At 41.2% G+C, this 20,939-nt stretch overlaps 1 protein-coding gene across 1 annotated transcript in view; it reads left to right on the plus strand.

The window, feature by feature from the left end:
• FBN2 (fibrillin 2) overlaps nucleotides 1-20,939 on the plus strand; it is a 596,571-nt gene that overhangs the window by 247,449 nt on the left and 328,183 nt on the right. The window contains exons 10-11 of the mRNA XM_029619106.1: nucleotides 944-1,168; nucleotides 9,981-10,118. Coding sequence (XP_029474966.1) covers nucleotides 944-1,168; nucleotides 9,981-10,118 — 363 coding nt within the window. The remainder of the gene's footprint in view (nucleotides 1-943; nucleotides 1,169-9,980; nucleotides 10,119-20,939) is intronic.

Consider the following 20,939-nt stretch of genomic DNA (forward strand, 5'->3'; position numbering starts at 1 on the left):
AGTCAAGTGGAAGCCGCGGTCAGTTTCCCAGCAGGTTGGTCTGGTAGTCACGGTAGGCCAGAAGAGTGTGTCCAAGTGAAGCGCAAGGGTCAGAGCCAGAGTATCAGTCCAGGAGTAGTCAGCCAAAGCAAGGGTCAATACCAGAGTCAGTTCCAGGCAGCAGACAGAAGAATGGTCAGGCAGGCAGTGGTCAGTACCAGAGGTCAGTCCGAAGAGGTACTACCTTAGAAGGACACAGGAATACACGGAGACGCTGGAACGAGGAGACGCTGGAACAGGAGATGCTGGAATAGGAAACGCTGGAACACACGAGGCAAACTAGAACACCAATGGTGTCGACCCGATTGCCATGGCGAGGCTCTGGGGACTGGGCCTTGCCTTTTATACTGATATCATGTGAGGTCATCATCTTTCTAGTTTGGCATAGCAATGTATGTTTGAGGCATAGGCATTTATGTTTTAGTAGTTCCCATTGGTTTTCAGTTTTAGTTTTCCCACTTTGCAATTTTATTCTTTTCCTGCTTTCCAGATTGGAGAGGCTGCTTCTTTCCCCCAGGCCAGTCTCCATGTGATAATTCACTGTAATATGAATTCTGCATTCTAAACCAAAGGCAATGCACATATCAAAATTTGTCTTACTCAGAAAGCCTGTAACAAAAAGGAAGCTGGCAAATAAATGTCTGAAATATGATTGTATCTGTAACTTGCTTATTTTCTCAAAGTAGGAGGAAACGTAACTGAGTAAAAACGTAGCAGAACGCTGCAGTGGGAGGTACAGTGTTTCAGAATTCTGTCTTTCCATGGGCATTTGCACCATAAGTTAATGCCCATTGGGTATGAATTCTGTGGGGCTTTCTGTCTATTTTTCTAACAGAAATATCCTGCTAGAGTGAGAGCTAGAGAGAGATTTATTTATCCTTTTTGATGTTGTATTTATTTTCAGATGAATACCGCAGGCTGTGCATTGATGGGGTTCCTGCTGGCGGCCACAGACCTGGTATAACAGGAGGAAATGGATTTGGTCCTGGTGTGAATGGAAATGGTTTTGGCCCTGGTGGGACTGGATTTATCCCTATTCCTGGTGGCAATGGTTTTACTCCTGGCATTGGAGGCACAGGAATTGGCGGCCATGGTCCTAATGGGAATGGACCAATTGGTGGAGGGGTTGGTGAGTTTACATAGCTTCTTTGCACACACTGTAGCATTATGCATGATGATTGGTTACTAGAATTACTGTACAGCTTCATGTCTGTTGAGAGAAGCTAAGCCAGGCTTAGTTTCCATCCATTGCATGCATGAATGTGTTCATGGTTCTTAAAAAAAATTTGAACTACAAGTCCATGCATGCAGTGATAGTAAAACCAGGATTGGCTCAGCCTCTCCCTGCAGACATAAAGCTATCTGGCTACATGTATTTAAAGTCTTGCATGCATTCCCACCAAAAGACAAGCAAAACCATATGGATTACTTCAGAGGGTATAGTGCCTAGAAATCTAAACAGAGCAATAGGAACGTAAATAAAACAGTGTTTATTTAGAAACAATTGCTGCTTTTAAAAATCCTGTTTTTAACTGCTCCATAGTATGTGGTAAAAACTGATATGAAGTATGCAAATTTATACGATGTGCATATTTGTTTCTGTGTGTGCGAGAGAGACATGGGCAGATTGCGTTTGTATAGGTGAGCGAGTGTAATACTTTGAGTGAGAGCAAAAGGTTGTATGTGTTTGTATCTGAGAGGCACCAGAATTTAGGGTGGTTCTTTATGCAAGAGAGAGGCTTTGGGCATTTACATGAGACAGGAAGGATGTTTGTGAGTCAAATTGAGGCTTTGTGTGTTTATTTGAGAGAGCGCTTGATTTTATTTGCGTGGGGTTTGTCATTTGGTGTGTGTCAGAATCTGTTTGTGTGTGTGTGTGTGGCACAGGAGTGGTCATTGGCATGGGTACAGCCAGAGAAATGCACACATACACCCTGGCTGTGCTTTAAGTGCTCTTTATATACAGTGATATGAGACAGCAAACATTGGGCAGCAAACAATAAAGCAGGTGCCTTGAACTCAGGCAGTCTCTGGCTTAAACACATGTAAGTTTAACCACCTCACAGTGGTCTCTCTGTAGTCTGAGACTCTGTCAGCTCCCCGGGGTCCATCTAGCCTGTCTAGGCCCTTAGGTTTTATGCTCAGGGGTTAAACTCCTCCCAGGATACGCAGGATACCTTGGGGAGCCCAAGCTTAAGGACTGGGCAGGATATCTGAGCCCGGTCTTTTAAGGAAGACTGAGGGAGACAGAGTATGTGTGTGTAAGAGAGGCAGTATGAGTTTGGGAAATGGAATAAGAGTATATGTGTGGCCCTTGGCTACCGATTGTGGGAAACAAAATAGGAGCTAGCCATAAAATGCATGTTTGGTGTCTCCATGGGATGCCAATACCCGATACTAGGTCAGCTGACGATAGCACTTTGCTAACTTTATGAAGGGAGGATAGCTCTGGAAAACTAGACACAGTTGCATTGAGTTGTTCCAGTAAAAAAGTGTCATCTAGCATTTGTTCATTGACCCTTATTTTTACATACTGTGAATCTGAGTGCTATACAAAATAATATGAAACGCTATTTGGTGAGGAGGGGAAAAAGGGACATTCTGGTTGAAACATTCATGAAATGTTATGCTTGCAAAACCTTGGTAAAATACTGTCACACAAAAAAAAACACAAATTGTTTAACTATTTAATACTGTTTTGCTACTTTTAGTTGTCCTGTTTTCAACCAATGACAATATCTCACATGGTAAAACTATATAGATAGTGTGATGCATAAGGACACGCTTATCACTATTTTATGAAAACTGAGTGCCCTGCCAAGTGGGGTAGGGCTGACAAGAATCCTTTGATAATATATTATTAGTGGTGAGAAGCCTTGGGTCAGGATTTGTGCCCCACCACTAATTTGCTACCAGGCTCAAAAGAAAGGCAAGCTGTCCAAACACCAGCAAAACAAATGAAACCCACATGCTGTACTCTTCAAAAAGAATGTGCCAGAAACAGCTTAAAAAGTCAGACCATTAAAAAACCAACAAAAAAAAGTCCAGAAGTCTGCAGTTTCTCATTTGCTAGTCAGAGTTGTACAGACATTTTTTTATTTTAGTGATATGACCTTAAGCTTCATCTGGGTCATTCTTTTGAAGAGGGCAATTTGTGGGTTCCACTTGTTGCTGACCTCGTGCCTGTGCCATTTCTTTTTATTTTATTCAGCTCATCAATATTCTGTAGCATCACAAACAAAAATGAGAAGGCTCTATTTTCTATAATTCCCCAAAAATTAATATACAGAAAATTTTAAATTTAAATACACAACTCAATAATCTGAATCTCAATGGGAAATGCATGCATTTCATGCTATTCCAAATTATTTAGCAAAATATTATTGATAATGCAGCTCCTGCCAAGAATTCTGATCCTTAGGGGCTCAGGAGGGAGGTCATGGGTCAATGATGTACCCTTGCTTCTGGGTTCTATCTGCACAGGATGGAACGAGTCAGCTTTTCAAGGCCATTAAGAGTTTTTTTCTTCCTGGAGCTCCTCTGCACAGTCCACTAAAAAAACACACGTCACATGGTAGCTCTTGTTCAAAAATACAATCTTTAATTATTAATAATAATAATATTAATAATAATAATAATAATGAATTTGTTTTGTTTGTTTTACTTAAATAATCATATAGTTCCCTTTATTCAATTGCAATTGTTCAAGGCAAATTACAGATTCAAACATAAAAACAAAAAGTATCACAAACAGCCTTACCGTGAAAACTGTCCAAAGCATGATACAACTCAATATACGATTAATAAAAACAATAAAAGACTCACCCGTCATCCTCCCCAAATTGAGCCCCCTCTATAAATAAAAACTCCATTGTATGCTCATCTATTTTTATCCTAGCCATACACCCACCCATTTTGCAAGGCCAAATACAGCCTCATAACTATCCCAAATAGTCAATATCAATATTACAGTCAACAGATCATTAATAATCTTCTAGAAATTCTTGGACAAATAACCATGCCTTAAGGCTTTGCTCAAAAAGCCAAACTCTTTAAATAAATGCAACATAGGAAATTTGTTTGAGAGGTTAGGAGCTGCACAACAAAATGCCCCATTTCTAATGTTGGATAACCTAACCCAGGGCTTCACAAACCTGTCCTGGGGACCTCACAGCCAGTTGGATTTTCAGGATATCTACAATGAATATGCATGGGATAAATTTGTATATGCTGAATCTTTGTGGTATGCAAATTTATCTCATGCATATTCATTGCAGATATCCTGAAAATGTGACTGGCTGTGGGGGTTCCCAGGACAGGTTTGGGAAGCTCTAACCAAACCTCTTTAAGCAATGGGATAACTAGCTGGATTTCCATAAGGGATTTTGATGTCCTTCCAGGCACATACAAAATGATCCTGAAGATATTTCAGGGTTTGACCAACAACTGCCCTAAATGCAAGTGTTACTTCATAATATGATCCCTATATTTACAGCCAGCCACCATCCTTGCTGCAGCATTTTGGATAAGCTGCAATATTCTTAGAGTGTCTAAATGTAGACCACATTAGATATTATTACAATAGTCTAAACAAGAGAATATCAAAATACAGACCCAACTATGGAGGCTAGCTTGGTCTAAAAATGTCTGCATTTGGGCACCAATACTCATAGTCTGAATGCCATGGCAGTTTCCTTTTCTGGATTTCTTCAATTTATTACCTGAAAATGCCCCATTCTGCCAGGAAAAGACATGCAAGGGAGAAAACCTACCTTGGGGTTACTCCTATGTCGCCAGTGACTGGCCCGATGGATGACCATGTCATTTGAGGGGGCTTACTATCAGGAGAAGAGTTGCATCGACTGGGAACTGTGGAGGAGGTGCAAATTTCTCTACCGGACTCGGATACATCATTGTCCTCGATGTGGAGAGATGCGCCGGCAAACCCTGCTACTCTCAGGAACCCGGAAGAAAACCTGGCCACATCGCCTGCCAATGATGGAGGCTGTCGAAATCTCCAGGCAGGGAGTTCTTTTCCAGGAAGAGGTAGTGCAGACGCTGAAGTGGTTTTGTTTGACGAGTCTGCCGGCAACACAGCCATGGGAGAGCAACCCTTGACGAATTTAAGGGGGTTTTCTACCCCTGTAACTTCATATCCCCGATTCTCTTTGGTGAGACCTGACAGGTAACTTTGGATTCCATATGGGAGGCAATTGAAGGACTTGGGAACTTACTCTCTAATCAGTTAAATTCTTTGGCGTTAAGATCAAATGAAAATGAAACGCATTTACAAATAGTGGAAAATGCTACCAAGTTTACCTCTCAACAGATTAGTGAGGTTAAGACAAGTCTGATTCTATCAAGTCTCTACAAGAATCTTTTATAAAAGATAACTCATTTCTATTAAGTAAGATTGAGAACCTTGAGAATGTTATTAAGGGTAGAAATCTTCGTCTTGTGAATTTCCCTAAGATGCCTTACATATCTTCAAAAGATACGTTCAAAAGATATTTCATGGAAATTCTCAAAGCCTCTGAGGCAGCAGTCCCTCCGTTATGACAAACATTCGATCTACCCCCCTTTGAGGTCAGGAGTCGTCCCCCCCCCCCCCCAAGACTTGTCAAAAGTCCCTGGAGGTCCAGCGGGGGTCCGGAGCGATCTGCATTCGGGCCGTCGACTGCCAGTATTCAAAATGGCACAGATAGCCTTGCCCTTACGATGTCACAGGGGCTACCTGTGCCATTGGTCAGCCCTTGTCACATGGTAGGAGCACAAGATGGCACCGGTCGTCCATTGCTCCTGGAAGATATAGTGTATTTGGATTTTCAGAAGGCTTTTTACAAAGTCCCTCATGAGAGGCTTCTAAGAAAACTAAAAAGTCATGGGATAGCACAATTAAGCTCTGGAATTTGTTGCCAGAGGATGTGGTAAGTGCAGTTAGTATAGCTGGGTTTAAAAATGGTTTGTATAAGTTCTTGGAGGACAAGTCCATTAACTGCTATTAATCAAGTTGACTTAGGGAATAGCCTCTGCTATTACTGGTATCAGTAGCATGGGATCTTCTTGGTGTTTGGGTACTTGCCAGGTTCTTTTGACCTGGATTGGACTCTGTTGGAAACAGGATGCTGGGCTTGATGGACCCTTGGTCTGACCCAGCATGGCAATTTCTTATGTTCTTATGAAATCAAAGTTCCCTGAGGAACTTCACAGTTTTGCTCAAAACAAGGTGACAAAAAGGATTCCAGCATCACTTTCTGCTTCCTCCCCTTTAGAATTGAAGAAAACCAAGGCAATGCATTTTCAACCACACCAGCATAATAAACTTGCTAAAAGATTGTCAGAATCAAGGGTGTCAAAAGCCGCTGTGAGATCTTACTAAATAATCACAGCATTTTCACCAGTAACTGAGATCTGTAATAAGTCATCCATCAAAGTTACCATCAACGTTTCAGTATTAAACAACGTATGGAATCCAGATTGCCTGTTATCCAAGTACCCCATTCACTCTAAATGTTGAAATAACTGCTTCATTGCTGGCTATTAAATCATTTTCACCAAAAATGATAAATTTGTCTTAGGCTTATAATTGTTCACATTTTTGAAATAAGAGGTATTTTTTTTAAATAATGGTCAAATAATTTCCAGCTTCAAAGATTCCACAATTTATTCTGAAAAAATGAGGCATTAATAAACCATTGTAAACCAAGGGATCAAATTTGACTCCTTCAAAAAACATGGGTACAAGGAACTAAAACCGATTCTGTAAAGTTAATCTTTCTAAGGATCTTATTGTCTGACAACAACTGCAGTTTCTCCAGTAGTTCCCCATCCTGTGGCATCTGCTGACAAATCTTACTTACATTAACATCTACTCTCACCTAATGTTTACAGTTTTTTCTGAAAAATGGGAAGCAATCTTCTCGCAAAGGTCCAATGATGGAACCAAACCATCCAGCCTTACTGGTAGAGATCTCAAATTGATATACCGTAATACCCAAAATCTGGAAGAGAGAAAAAAATTCCACCTAAACAGTGAAAAATGCAGCTACCAACAATTGTTGGAAAAAAATGACCATCATATAAGACGCTAAAAGAACACCACTCTCTTCAGTGATATACATGCTGGGGTACATTTTAAAAGACAGCGCGCGCGCGTACTTTTGTTTGCGCATCAGGCGCGAACAAAAGTACGCTGGATTTTATAAGATACGCACGTAGCCTCACGTATCTTATAAAATCCGGGGTCAGCGCGCGCAAGGGGGTGCACATTTGTGCAACTTGTGAGCGCCGAGCCCTGCGTACACTGCCCGTTCCCTCCAAGGCTGCTCCGAAATCAGAGTGGCCTCGGAGGGAACTTTCCTTCCACCCCCCCGCACCTTCCCCTCCCTTCCCCTCCCTAACCCACCCCCCCTACCTGTATCTGAAAAGTTACTACTGTCTCCGGGCAGTAGTAACTTAAGCGCGCCGGCGTGGCAGGCCCCGACACAGGCTGCTGTGTCAGGGCACTCTGCCACACCACCGGACCGCCCACATGCTCCCGAACACGCCCCCGATCCGAAACCATGCCCCCTGGCCACGCCCCCGACCGCCCCTTTTTGCAAGCCCCGGGACTTACGCGCATCCCGGGGCTTGTGCGCGCCGCCGAGCCTATGCAAAATAGGCTCAGTGCACGCAGGGGGGGTTTAAAAGGGTTACGCGCGTACCTTATGCTCATAACCGTTTTAAAATCCAGCCCATATTGCATCTATAGGTATAGTCGACAGTCAAAAAAATATATATTTATTTCCTTTTATAAATGAAGTAAAAGCACACAGTAGTCAGATATACCCAAAGTACTTATCTGAATGCAAAAACAGGGATCCAACATTAGTCCAAAAAGATGAATTGTTCAAATTCCCACCTCAATAAAGTCTGAGAGTTCACTAGTCCAAAACTAGTCCAAACTTCAAGATGTGATACTTTGCATCGGGGGTTCAACAGGGCAGCTACTCAAATCGCCACAAATAGGGAACAGGATGTCAAATTTAACTAACAAAAGGTGAAAAAATGCACCAATCAGAATGCTTCACGTATATCTTAAAAAAAAATGTCACAAACAACAAAAGTGTGAGAAGACATTAAGTCGAAGTGCCAATCTAAGCTTTCATTTAAACCAGAAGGAGAGACACTGTTAAGTGTATAAATCCAGTACTGTTTAAGCCCATTTAGGACTGCTTTTGTATCACCTGCCCGCAATGAGGGCTATACTTGGATCAATAACAGTCCATTTAAAATGAGCAAAGGTGATATAGTTGCAGTTCCAAACGGGCATGAACAGTACTGGATTTATACACTTAACAGTGTGTCCCCATATCTCTATGGGGACACACTGTTAAGTTGTTAAGTTGTTAGAGCATCCTCTAACAACTTCTCTTAGCCAGAGAACAACCTCTCCTCTTGGAGGAAGAAACCTGAGGAACCTCTCTCTTGAAAAGAGAGGCTTGAAGAACAATGAACCATAAGGGTTTGTTAAATTCAAGACACTTCCCACCGGGGAGCATGAAACCTCCTCTACCACCTCGACTCTACTCTACTCTGACACCACATGCAGTGTGTGTGGATAGTTACACTGATGCCTAATAGGAAGGGACAGTTTTAGGACCCCTCTACAATAATTTGTACATGGATTTCCATCCATGCATATATAATAGAGACTTTTGTACCAATTTATTACATAATAGTAAGGAGAACTGAACATTTTTGTATGTTGCTGACACTCTTAATTTTAGTTTTAATTCATTTTTTTCTAGATAACTTTTGCCATTCCATGAGCCGATAAACCAAAACAAATTATCCTCATAGCAAAACTGACACTGATCCATTTGCCCTTTTGGAAGTTTTAATGCTGATCAGGCACTAACATTTAGTCAGTGTTTTCAACTTATTGATGATTGTATATACATGAAACTGTTTAATCTTTATATTTCTCCATGCCTCCTACCTCGTCTGTAAATATCTCCCCTATTGCTTAGTATTTAATCAATGTGTTAACCTATATGCTTTAAACTTATATGTAATTTCCTCCTGTATTATTCAACATCAGCACCTCCCTCAATCTTTTATATTCCAATGCCCCTCCCTCTTCCCTCCTTATCCTCCTTTCTCTCCTTCCCCTAAACTCTAACAATTTAAACCTTTGTACTGTTCATACATTGTTAAAACCTTGTACCTAGTTAATCTGTACATAATTTACCTAACTCATATAGTTTCCTTTCCTATTTATCATAAAGTTTTTTGTTCTATGTAAAGGCTCGTTATTTGTAAACCGATACGATGTGCAAACGGTTGTCGGTATATAAAAAAAATTCTAAATAAATAAATTAATAATAAATAAATCTTCCTGAAGTTTTATAGCTGTAAACCATCTTGGTATGCTGCATCCATAACAGCTTGGGCTTAGATCCTGTGTATTCTTGGAACTTGAGTAGGAGTGGGCCTGACCATATTTGAATGGGACAACTCTAAGAACATTGTATATAGTAGGAAATGGTATTGCTGATAAAGTCAGGGCTCCTTGAGCCAGTGTAGAATCCCACTCAAAGGGCGATAAGCTATGAAGGGTGTCATCTTTCAAACAAGGTACTAAGTCTAGCTTGTGTCTACTCCTATGTATGTTTTATAAGATGATGTCTATTTTACAAGATGACGTCCATCTCAAAACCATGACTAATTTCCAACTCAGATCATAATCTGTTGTGTGAATCCCTTGTGGATGTAATTGTCCAGCACTATGGAAAAAAATGAATGTCCATGCAGAAAGAAGTAGTATATACATTCCAATCCCAATCACTTTACAGTATTAGTATTTTCCTCTGCCCATGGTTTTGTTCAACATGGAATTACATATATAATATAATAGAAGCGATAACTAAATATTTACAGGTCCAATAATTTTGTTTCAGCAACACTGAATCAGACCATAGATATCTGTCGACAGTACCCTAATCTTTGCTTAAATGGACGCTGCATACCCAATCTTCACAGTTACCGATGTGAGTGCAACATGGGTTATAAACAGGACGCACATGGGGACTGTGTAGGTAAGTGTAAACTCAATTACTGAAAGTTTTTGAAAATTTCATTTTCCTGTTTGTACCCCTACCGCTTAGTATTACACAGGTTAGACTGAATCTAGCAGGATTAGTGTACTCTGGCTCAGTAAGAAGAACAGAACTCACACTTGTTTTCCTTAGGTAGAGCTGAAGTCTAAGACAGTGGTCCGTAGCTTTGGTGTTCAATTGAATTCCCAAGTGAAAATGGAGTCCCAAGTATCAGCCATGATTAAGGATCATATCTATTTGCCCAGGGTCAGGTAGCTGTACCCATATCTTTCAAAAACTGATCAGTCACTTGTGATTCATGCACTCGAAATAAGTAGAATTGATTATTGTATGCCCTTATACCAAGGTTTACTATCAGGACTGTTAAAGCGCCTTCATTAGCTTCCAAATACAGCCTCAAGGATTTAAGTGGGAGCGAGAGCCCATGATCACTTTTTCTCCTTTCTTGAAGAGCCTACTTTGATTACCTGTTCTCTGGAGAATTGGATTCAAAGTTTTGTCGATTGTGTTACCACCAGATGGCTCCAGTCTAGTTGAATTATCTTACCATTACATAAAGATGAGTTCATCCCAACAGGCTTTATTGGCCGTCACATTCTGTGGCACAACTATCAATCACTAGGAGTACAGGCTTTAGGTGTTATGTGCTATCTTTATGCAATTTATTTTCATCTGATATTTGTAATGAATCACATTACCTTTATTTTAATACAATGTTAAAAACAGTGCTCCCAAAGCTTGCATCCAACCGAGCGCGTAGCTAATAGCATTCATCACTTGTAAATTCATGTTGGTAAGGCTATTAGCTATTAGGGATGTGCATTCATTTTTCAACTAAATTGTCTAATTTATCCTGGTTCGGGAGACCCAAATCCCGAAACTGATTTTTCCCAAAATTCGGGAAAAATTCATTTTTTGAGTTAGCTTGGGGGGGAGGGGCACATTTATTTAAAAAACCCCCAAACCCAACCCTTCAAATTTACTTAATTACAACCCCCCCCCACCATCCCGATCCCCCCCAAGACTTACTGAAAGCCCTGGTGGTCCAGCGGGGGTCCAGGGAGTGATCTTCCGCTCTTGGGCCGTCGGGCCTGCCAAGAATCAAAATGGCACTGGTGGCCTTTTGCCCTTACCATGTGACAGGGGCTACTGGTGCCATTGGTCGGCCCCTGTCACATGGTAGGAGCAATGGACAGCCAGTGCCATCTTTGAAAATGGCACGGGCCATCCAGTGCCGAGCACACTGTATAACCTGCAGTCGGACGCGGATTAAATAGGTGCTAATCCACCCCCTAATGCAATAGGGAGATTAGCGCCTATTTAACGTGCGTCCGACATGGAGTGAATGCGATAGCGCTCATCACATGCAAATGCATGTGAATGAGGCTATTACTCATTCACGCCGCATTAAAAAAAAAAAAAAAAGTGTGCGTCTCAGACGCACATTTAGCTCTCAGGGATTAACTCCTGCCTGGAGCAGGTATTAAAAGCTGAGCGCATGTAAAAGAAGTACAGAAAAGCAGAAAAAACTGCTTTTCTGTACTTCTTAAACAAAGAAAAAAAAAAAACCTTGGCAGACCGCCGAGTTATGAAGACTGACGCCGGTAAACTCGGCATCGGTTTTCATAACCGGCCGTCTGCCAATAATGAAAAAAGATGGCTGGTTATGAAAACCGATGCCGAGTTTACCGACGTCAGTTTCGTAACCGGCAGCCGCCGCGGGTTCGTGCTAGCAAGGAGGCGCAAGCGACCCTAGCGCCTCCTTGCCAGCACGACCCCCTAATTTCCATATAACATGGTGCCCCCTTTGAGGGCGCCATGCACGTGTTAAGAAAGTGGGCGCTGACATTTCAGCGCCCGCTTTCCGTGCTTGTTCTTGCATTGGCCCCTGAGTTTGTTAGAAGATTGATTTTTACTAATTTAGGCTTCACATTCAGTGGTTGCCAGAAGGGCTAGAACCGGTGGAATATGGAACATTTCTTTCCAGAAGAAGGGGATATTTGTTAGTTTTTCCAGCTCAGAGTTATATGTAACTATCAGGGGAACTCATTTCATTGTACTGCAATAGGTTTGTCCTGAGTGTTTTAACCGACTAACTAGCACAGCCACATAGCAGCTGAAGACAGACCTCTTTGGTGTCCAAAAAGTCTATAATTGCCAGAGCCTCTTTTGTCTGCTTGAATAAAATCCAATAAACTAGATAACAACATAGAAAATTTCAGACACAGGATGAAATCACAACTTTCCAGCAAACAAAAGAAAATTGTGTACAGCCTTTCTCTACTGGAAAGAAAAAAGTCTAGAAAATAGCCAAAACCTTATCATCAAGCCAGAAGACAAAGGAGGCGCCGTGATAATTATAGTCACACAAAATTAAATAGGAGACACAGGCAGCTCGCAAAAATATATATTACAGGGAACTGACTGAGGTACCTACACAGGAATACACTAAACAATTGAAAAGTCTTAACACATTTCCAAAGCAAGTAGTCTAATCTGAAAAACCTGTAACCAACCTACCCTTCTGATGTCTTCTTCTACGTGAAAACCCTGGCCAACTAATTCTATCTGACATTGGCATACGCATAGAGGAAATTCCTGGATTTAAAAGGGGTTCTCAAGCCCTTATTACAAAACAAACTGCTTCCTACAAGATACTATAGACTTTGAGCCAGATTTTAGTAGCTATGCGCGGGTGTAGATTTGTGCGCGCAATCCGGCGCGCACAAATCTACGCCCAATTTTATAACATGCATGCGCAGCCACCCCGCCCCGCCCACTCCTCGCCCCTTTTTTCAAGCCCCGGGACATATGCGCGACCCGGGCCTTGCGTGCGTCGCTGGGCCTATGCAAAATAGGCTCGGCGTGCGCAGCAGTGGGTTTAAAAGTGTTACGCGCGTATATTACGCACGTAACCCTTTTAAAATCCGCCCCTTTCTGAACAAATTAAAGGACATTGAGCAGCTACCACCAAACTCTCTCCTGGTCTCAGTGGCTATAGAATTATTTAACATTTCCCTTGCAGATGGCATAACTGCATGTGTCAAATTTTTAAAGATATCTACAGTGGACAACAATATACACTGGAAATATTACAAAATTATCAAATTCGTGCTGACACATAACTACTTCAACTTTAACTAAGAGTAACCTCTGTCTACAAATCATGGGCAACAGGATGGCACCACAGCATGCCAACCTTATCATGACAGAACTGGAAGAGGTTTTAATAAACCTCAGAGTGAGGGAGAAGAGACTCTCAAGCAATTTTACAATTCCCTTAATGCACACCATCCTTTAATCAGATTCAAAATGGACTACTCCACAGCATGAGTCGACTTTTAGACATCACAATTTCTATCAGCAATACCCATCTACAAACGTCTGTAGACTGGAAGCTGACTGACAGTTGCCGTTTCCTTCAGAGTTCCTGCTTTCACCCTTCACATACACAAAAGTCCATTATATCGAGAGCCCCCAGTTTCCTGCAGTATATTTTTCAAGATTCTGTGGCAAGCGTTTGGCAAACTCTGTGGCAGATTTTTCAAAATTCTATGGCAATTATGCAGCACATTTGCATACTTTTGTATATATTTTGTTTTTCTGCGGGTAGTCGGAAAGCACCTTCAGACAGCTTTATGATCTAAAAGGCAAATTTATTGATAGCAATACAAAGACAATATAGAAAGAGGAACAAGGAATAAGAGGAAGTCGTTGTTTCTCTGGAGACGCAGGTCAGTGGCAAAGGACATTCAGCTTGCTTCTCAAATGCGGAGCTCTCCGGCTGGAGTTTTTAAACTTTTTGCATTGTCCAATAGAAATACATTGATGCGCATCCTGGGTGTATTATCTTCTTCTAATATCCAATTATGAACGTTGCTTTATAGTCCAATCAGGTACCGTCTCTGGGGTGTTGCCTTCTTCCGGTACTGAGCTTGCCAAAGCACATGGTTGTGAAATATGTTGCCAGCAGAGTCAGGAAATACATAGCTCAGGCCTAAGGCCTATCTACATCCCCCCCTTGAATCGTTTGGGAACGATTCACCAATGAAAGGCTGAGATTGTATTTCCTGGATTGAAATGGTCATAGCACCAATTTAGTATGACCCACCTTTTTGTACTGTTAAAAATGGCTTCCATATTCTTTATGGTGTTGAATCATTCCTTTTACATAACTCACATTCACAATCACAATCACAATTGTTCAGGCATACTCATTTTGTACTTTGTTTTATTGTCATTCAATCTCACATTCATTCTTCATTCAGGTATTGTTCTGGCCTTCTTCCAGTTGATCCAAGATTCTGTAGTGTGCTCCTATTAGCAGCATATAAATCAATTAATCCTCTTAATGATTGATTATTGATTATCAATGAATGGTTAGAATAGTCAAAGCAATAATCCATCATTCTACTCAGGGTTAATGCCACTGTCTTAGGTTGCCCATGGTACGCAATCCTAATGATTTGCTACCTGGTGCTTACCCGTCATCGTTAAGCATAACAGCCTGAGGAGGTAACATTGCTGCTGTTATTGATGTCATCTTCACCGATGATGTCATAGGCCATTAAAATAACAAACTTCATTCATTCTCACAATTAACCATTGCAAACTCACTTAGAAATGTAAGCCACTTTAAACTGTGTTTCCCATCAATTAAACCAAATTCTGTGAAAATACAACCTTATCCTTTAGAAAATCTCACTCATTAGTTTCAGAAGGAGATTCAATCATGCTCATCATCAGATGTTGACGAACTGCAGCAACTTGAGAGTGTACTTCAGATGTAGAATTTACCATAATATTGAGTCCTGGCACTTTCGGCATAGCAGAAGCAAGAGTGCTTCCAAAACGGCGGAAACAAAGGCAAATGCATTATGTCTTAGCCTACCATACATTTGAGCGTTATGGGAATATAAACAAATGCTACAAATCTAAATTAGGAATAGGATGACGAAGGAGACATCCATATGGATGAGGGATAAGAAATCTCTGTAACCAATGGGATGGTATCTACAAACTCTACTAAATGTGATGTTTAAGAATAGGGAAATCAAATGAAAGTCGTAATTCTGTCTTCAATTACCAAGAATAACTATATAAACATTTGGGACTACATTAAACCTTTAAACATACTAAATGTACTCGAATTGAAGAGGACATACTCGTCTGCGCAGCCTATTCACATGAGCTGCCTAAGAACGGTGTGAAGGCTGAACTGACAAACTATGCTGCGGCACATTGCGCCGGTCTGCCACTGGCTCGCAGACATCTGAACAAGTCTGGACTAGGAAGGGCAGAGTGTAGCAACTGGAGATGAATATAATGTGGAAAGCAATATTGAAATCATAGATGGTAAGTCAAACCAGTTATCTATGGGACCTAGGGATGAATGATCATCTTAATTAATCATATAATGGATATGAGAGAACTGGGAATAGCAGCAAAACTTTAGTGTTTTTAGGGTAATGTAATGTGTAGCGTGTAGGTGTAGGGATGTAGATGTATGTAGATATCCAAATCATGACATTTGCAGAATGGCATATGGGCTTGGAGTATATGGCAATCAATTATCAATGACATTTGACAAAGCATATTGTGGTGTAATGCATAACAGTTAAAGAGATGACAATAATTGGGAATGGATCTAATCTGATCAGGGCAATAAGATTCATTCAATCATGAGAACTGCATTAATGTAGAGTACAACAACATAAAGGCAAAATATAATCAAGCAAGAGTAGTAAAGTTCAATGATGAGTGGAGGATGAATTCTGTGTTAAGGCTGAGACTTCCGTAGAAGGGATGGGAAGAATGGAGTAAGTCCCATAAATGTCGTTTTTCAAGCTTTCAGTAAGGTGTAACAGCTGTTCATTCATCACGGCCTAGTGGAGATATGTGCTTCTTTAATGGTTTCAGATACCTAATATGGTAAAGTAGCATAAAAGCAAATTAAGCATTTAAAGAAAAGTCATCTGTGGTAAGCTAAACCACAAATAACACGTATTTCAGACATGACATTGAACATATGTTACACTAGACTGACACATACTCATCCATCCAACAAATATACATTCCTTGTCTTCATCACATAGGACAAACAACAGATAAAATATAATTTGAGCTCAAAATTCATATCAAAATATGTATCAAAAGAAAAGTGGATCAAAAATCAAAAATGTATAAGAAAAATAAAAGTTCAGAATTCTGTCCAAAAGGTAGAAGTCCTTGAAGACCTGAAAAGTAAATACTAGCATACAATTGAAATATCAAAAAAGCAAATATTGTACATATAGATTTCCAATCAATAATAAATTTAATCAATAATGTTCTGAGCTTATAGTCAGTGTCATACCAAAAAATTAGAATAATTATAACTCAAATATCAAATAATTAATACTTAAATATGCTACATTTTAAACTAGTAACTATTTCTCCTTTTTTTTTTTCTTCCGTTCACCGCACAGCCAGTGCTGGCAGAACAGATAAGCTGTACTCTGCAGGTTTGCAACACAGACAACTTCCCCTTTTTTTTTTGTAAAGATACAATTTAACTCTTTAGCTAAAATGTCTTGTCAAACTCATAATTCTCTTCTCAGAATCATAATTCAGCAGCTCAGATTCTAAATTTTAACACTAGTATATGTTCTTGTCAGTACTCCAGTTCAGTATTAAAGGAATGTGAAGTCAGTAACGTAATAAAGGATCAGTATGTAAAGTTGAGAGCAAAGGGGATTTATATTGGTGGGAGATGTGTCTCGCTCCCCCCCTTGATCCCTCTTTTACCACAAACGTACAGTTTAGAGCAGAAAGGAAATAACATGTTGTAAGAGGAAGATATCGCATGCGCTTGGTGATCACCTTAATAAAAATGCATTCACATTGAAAAGGGGAACATACACTTAAAACTGAAAAACTTAAACTTAAAACCTAAGGCTATACGGTACCGTTTGAGAATTAACTTACTTATACGAAAAATCCTTATACTAAAAATATACCTGCAAATGATAATACAACTAAATCTTAGTAACTTGAACAATAAGACCAGTAAATACATTAACATGTGAAACCTAGCAACCCGTTATATCTGTCCACAAGCCCATTACTTTTAGGGCGCTAAACGTCTGTGATGGCTTTACAAAAGTTCTTCAATCTGATAAAAACTGACCACATGCAACTGATCCCAGTGCATGGCTGCTGTCCCTACTACAGAAGACAGGGAGGCACGTAATTAGTCAGGCAAAGTCTGTAGAGACATATCTATTTATTTTTGGATTTTATATACCGGAGGTTCCTGTATGCTACGCGTATCACTCCGGCTTACATGACAGACATCGGGAAGGCTGGCAAGGATTTACTAGTCTCTATGTACACAAATATCCTAGGTAAGCAAATTCTTATCTTAGCTTCTTTGTCCTGAAATGAATATTGCAGTAATGCAAGCAATAGCTATAAAAATAAGGCTCAGAATAAGGAGGTTTTCCTAAATGTGGTTCTATTCAAAACTGTATTTCATATTAAGTTCACACTGTGTCCTGTCCAAGCTTCACTAAGGTGGCAATGTAAGGTCCTACATACGCTGATACCTTCTCTGATATGTGTGAACTCACGTTATCTGGGGACATGTATGTTGGCTATTAAAGCCTGGCGTCGTGGTAATGAAGGGGCGTATTTACTCTGACTCCCACTACTCCTCCAATTATTGGGGTCAAATTGTGGTGGAGGCCTATCATTAGGCGGAGGTCTACTTGGTCCCCCCCTTGCAGCATATCTGCCTCTAATATTCCCTCTGGGGAATGAAGAGTGATTGTTAGGCCGATAGTGGCAATCCCTACTATAATGACCATGTTGTCCACACTGATAGCACTGTATGCCAAGATGATAATGACAATCTTTACTGTAATGGCCAGGTTTTCCACACTCATAACAATTTTTGGGTAGACGACGTTGTGGTGTGGGCCAATCAGGGTGTGGTGTCTCCTCAGGAGATGCTGTAGGAATTAAATGGAAGTATCCTACTGCGGTCATCGCCTTCTCCAAAGGTGGAGAGGGTCCTGTACTCTGCACTAGACATCTGGAGGCAGTGTCAGCAGTCCTATAAGGAGGCGGTGATGTGGATTCCTTACTAATTTCTTCCTCTTTTTCTAAAAAGGCCTTTGTCATGACAAACCAACTATGAATTTGGACATGGTTTGCCAGGGTTTTTACGTCTTGCCCATTAGATTTACGATACTTGTTTTCCAGAAATGTCATAAGCTGTACGAGCAAGGGCGTGTCAAAGGAGCCTCCTGCTGGCCATGCAAGGAAAGCATCCTTCTCTGCCCACGCTACCCACTTAGAATGGTATTTACGAATCAACTTCTCATTGGGTTTAAGCAGGGCAATGACTTTGTTCAGGGGACATGACTCACTAACCTCTCCTACCATCTTGGGATCTCTCAATATTGCAGACCAGACTACGACACAATTATTAATAATAAATTTCGTGTAGCCACTCTCTTATGAGAAAGAGTGGTTCAACCTTACCTTAATTGTAGTTTTCACCGTACCGCTATTCTCACCGCTCAGTATGCTGGCTCATCGAATCCGTTTCCAATATACGGTGTGCTGTACTTCTTCAAACGCGAAGGTATTCACAGCGGGACAGGGAGAGACAGCCTGCAGACAGACGAGTACTGAAGACCTATCTACTCCTTTCCGTTCGACTGGTTACCGGTTCCTACTGTACTTGGGCTCCAGTGCGTTACCGCCGAAACAACCGGGATAGGGCCAGAAGGCAGCGTCAAATCTGCCAACTGTTTTCGAACTTATTAGTACACTAACGGAAAAACCTATGACTCACTCGTATAAGACAAGTTTTTACTAACCTTTCCAGACAGCTCCACGTATGTTTGCCCGTAGAATGCTTGATCTGAAGGCTTCTAATCTTGCGTGCTTAATTTTCGCTACGTTTTCGTGTGGGGCCCACCTGACTAGTTCCTACTCCGTCCCTGTAGCATGTTCCCTCGGGGGTTCCAGGCAAGAGTCCCAGGTGGTATGTCGCAGTATTCAGCTTGGACTTACTGATTGGTACTGTACTAGATCTGCCAGATAGCAGTGCGCGCCAAGGTCTAAGCGATAATAAAAGTTACTGAATAGTTTTTTTTTTTTTTCTTTGAGAGTAAGACTTACTTCCTCAAACGCTTCCTTCGTGGTTTCTGAAGTGCTTCAGGTCTCAAAGTAGATTCTGGATGCTTCAGGGTAGGTTCCCACTCCCGATCAACGGCACCCTTACTTCCTTCGATGCTGGCAATGAGATATTCCTGAAGGTGTGCTGGTCCGCAATACCCGCATCAGGTCATCCAACCATCCTCTGCTACCATTATGTTTTTCTGCGGGTAGTCGGAAAGCACCTTCAGACAGCTTTATGATCTAAAAGGCAAATTTATTGATAGCAATACAAAGACAATATAGAAAGAGGAACAAGGAATAAGAGGAAGTCGTTGTTTCTCTGGAGACGCAGGTCAGTGGCAAAGGACATTCAGCTTGCTTCTCAAATGCGGAGCTCTCCGGCTGGAGTTTTTAAACTTTTTGCATTGTCCAATAGAAATACATTGATGCGCATCCTGGGTGTATTATCTTCTTCTAATATCCAATTATGAACGTTGCTTTATAGTCCAATCAGGTACCGTCTCTGGGGTGTTGCCTACTTCCGGTACTGAGCTTGCCAAAGCACATGGTTGTGAAATATGTTGCCAGCAGAGTCAGGAAATACATAGCTCAGGCCTAAGGCCTATCTACAATTTGCAATTCAAATAATGTTTATTATATTTTTACTTTATATAAATAAAGTCTTTATCTGACACTTCTGTGTCCAGTTAATTTATATGGTTCTTAATTAGCAGAAGAGGGATATTAATGATTGGAGCTGGGGAGGAAGGCAGGAAAGGAATCTGGGAATGGGAAGAGAGGAGAATACAGAGGAGGGAAATAAAGAAGGAATTTTAGACGGGAGGTGTAGGGGATGGAGGATGTCAGGGAGAGATGATAGGGGATTTAGGGAGAATAAAGTAAGGGAATGAGAAGAGAGGAGGGTCGAGAGGGGAAGGAAGAGGGATCAGGAGTGGGAATGAGGAGAGCGGTAAAAAAAAAGTGGTAGAATGCCATTCTGTGTCATTCCAGCAGAAATTAAGCCCTGGATAATATTAAAAAAAGGGGTTGAATTAGCATCAGTTTGAAACTCGTGAGCAGTAGTGCTAATCATCAAGGCCAAGTTTGAACCTTTGACAATTGGCACTACTACTTATGAGTTGCAAGCTGATGCTAATTCAACTCCTTCTTGTGTCTAATCTATGCTCTGCAGTTACTGCTTCAAGATCATCTTCTCCACTCCTGTTCCCTGCAGGAGGGGAGGGGGAAACAACAAGAGAGGAGGGGATGGATTAGTCAACAGAGTGGCTGCTGTCTGCTCTTTCTGTGCCAGGTTCACCCTCTTTCTCTTCCCTGTATGCTGCTTGAAGGGCAGGGACAGTTCTGTAATGAGGAAGAGTAAGGAAACAGCCTCAGATGGAAAAATTATACAGTTGGCAGCATGTGCCCCCTTAAAGCATCTCTGCCATGGCTACCTCACTTGAAAAGCTGGCAGGGTTCTCACACTCCACCAAAAGGAACACAACCCACACAGCTGCCTGGAGGCATGGCAGGCTATGGCAGAGCCCATCCTGCCATGGCTCAAGAAGACCCCGAAACCCAGTGGGAAGACACAGGGGCTGTGGCGGAGCCCAAATTGCTGCGGCCTGAGAAGATCCTGAGACGTAGCAG

The sequence above is a fragment of the Rhinatrema bivittatum genome, chromosome 1 (genome assembly GCF_901001135.1).
Source record: "Rhinatrema bivittatum chromosome 1, aRhiBiv1.1, whole genome shotgun sequence".
NCBI lineage: Eukaryota > Metazoa > Chordata > Amphibia > Gymnophiona > Rhinatrematidae > Rhinatrema > Rhinatrema bivittatum.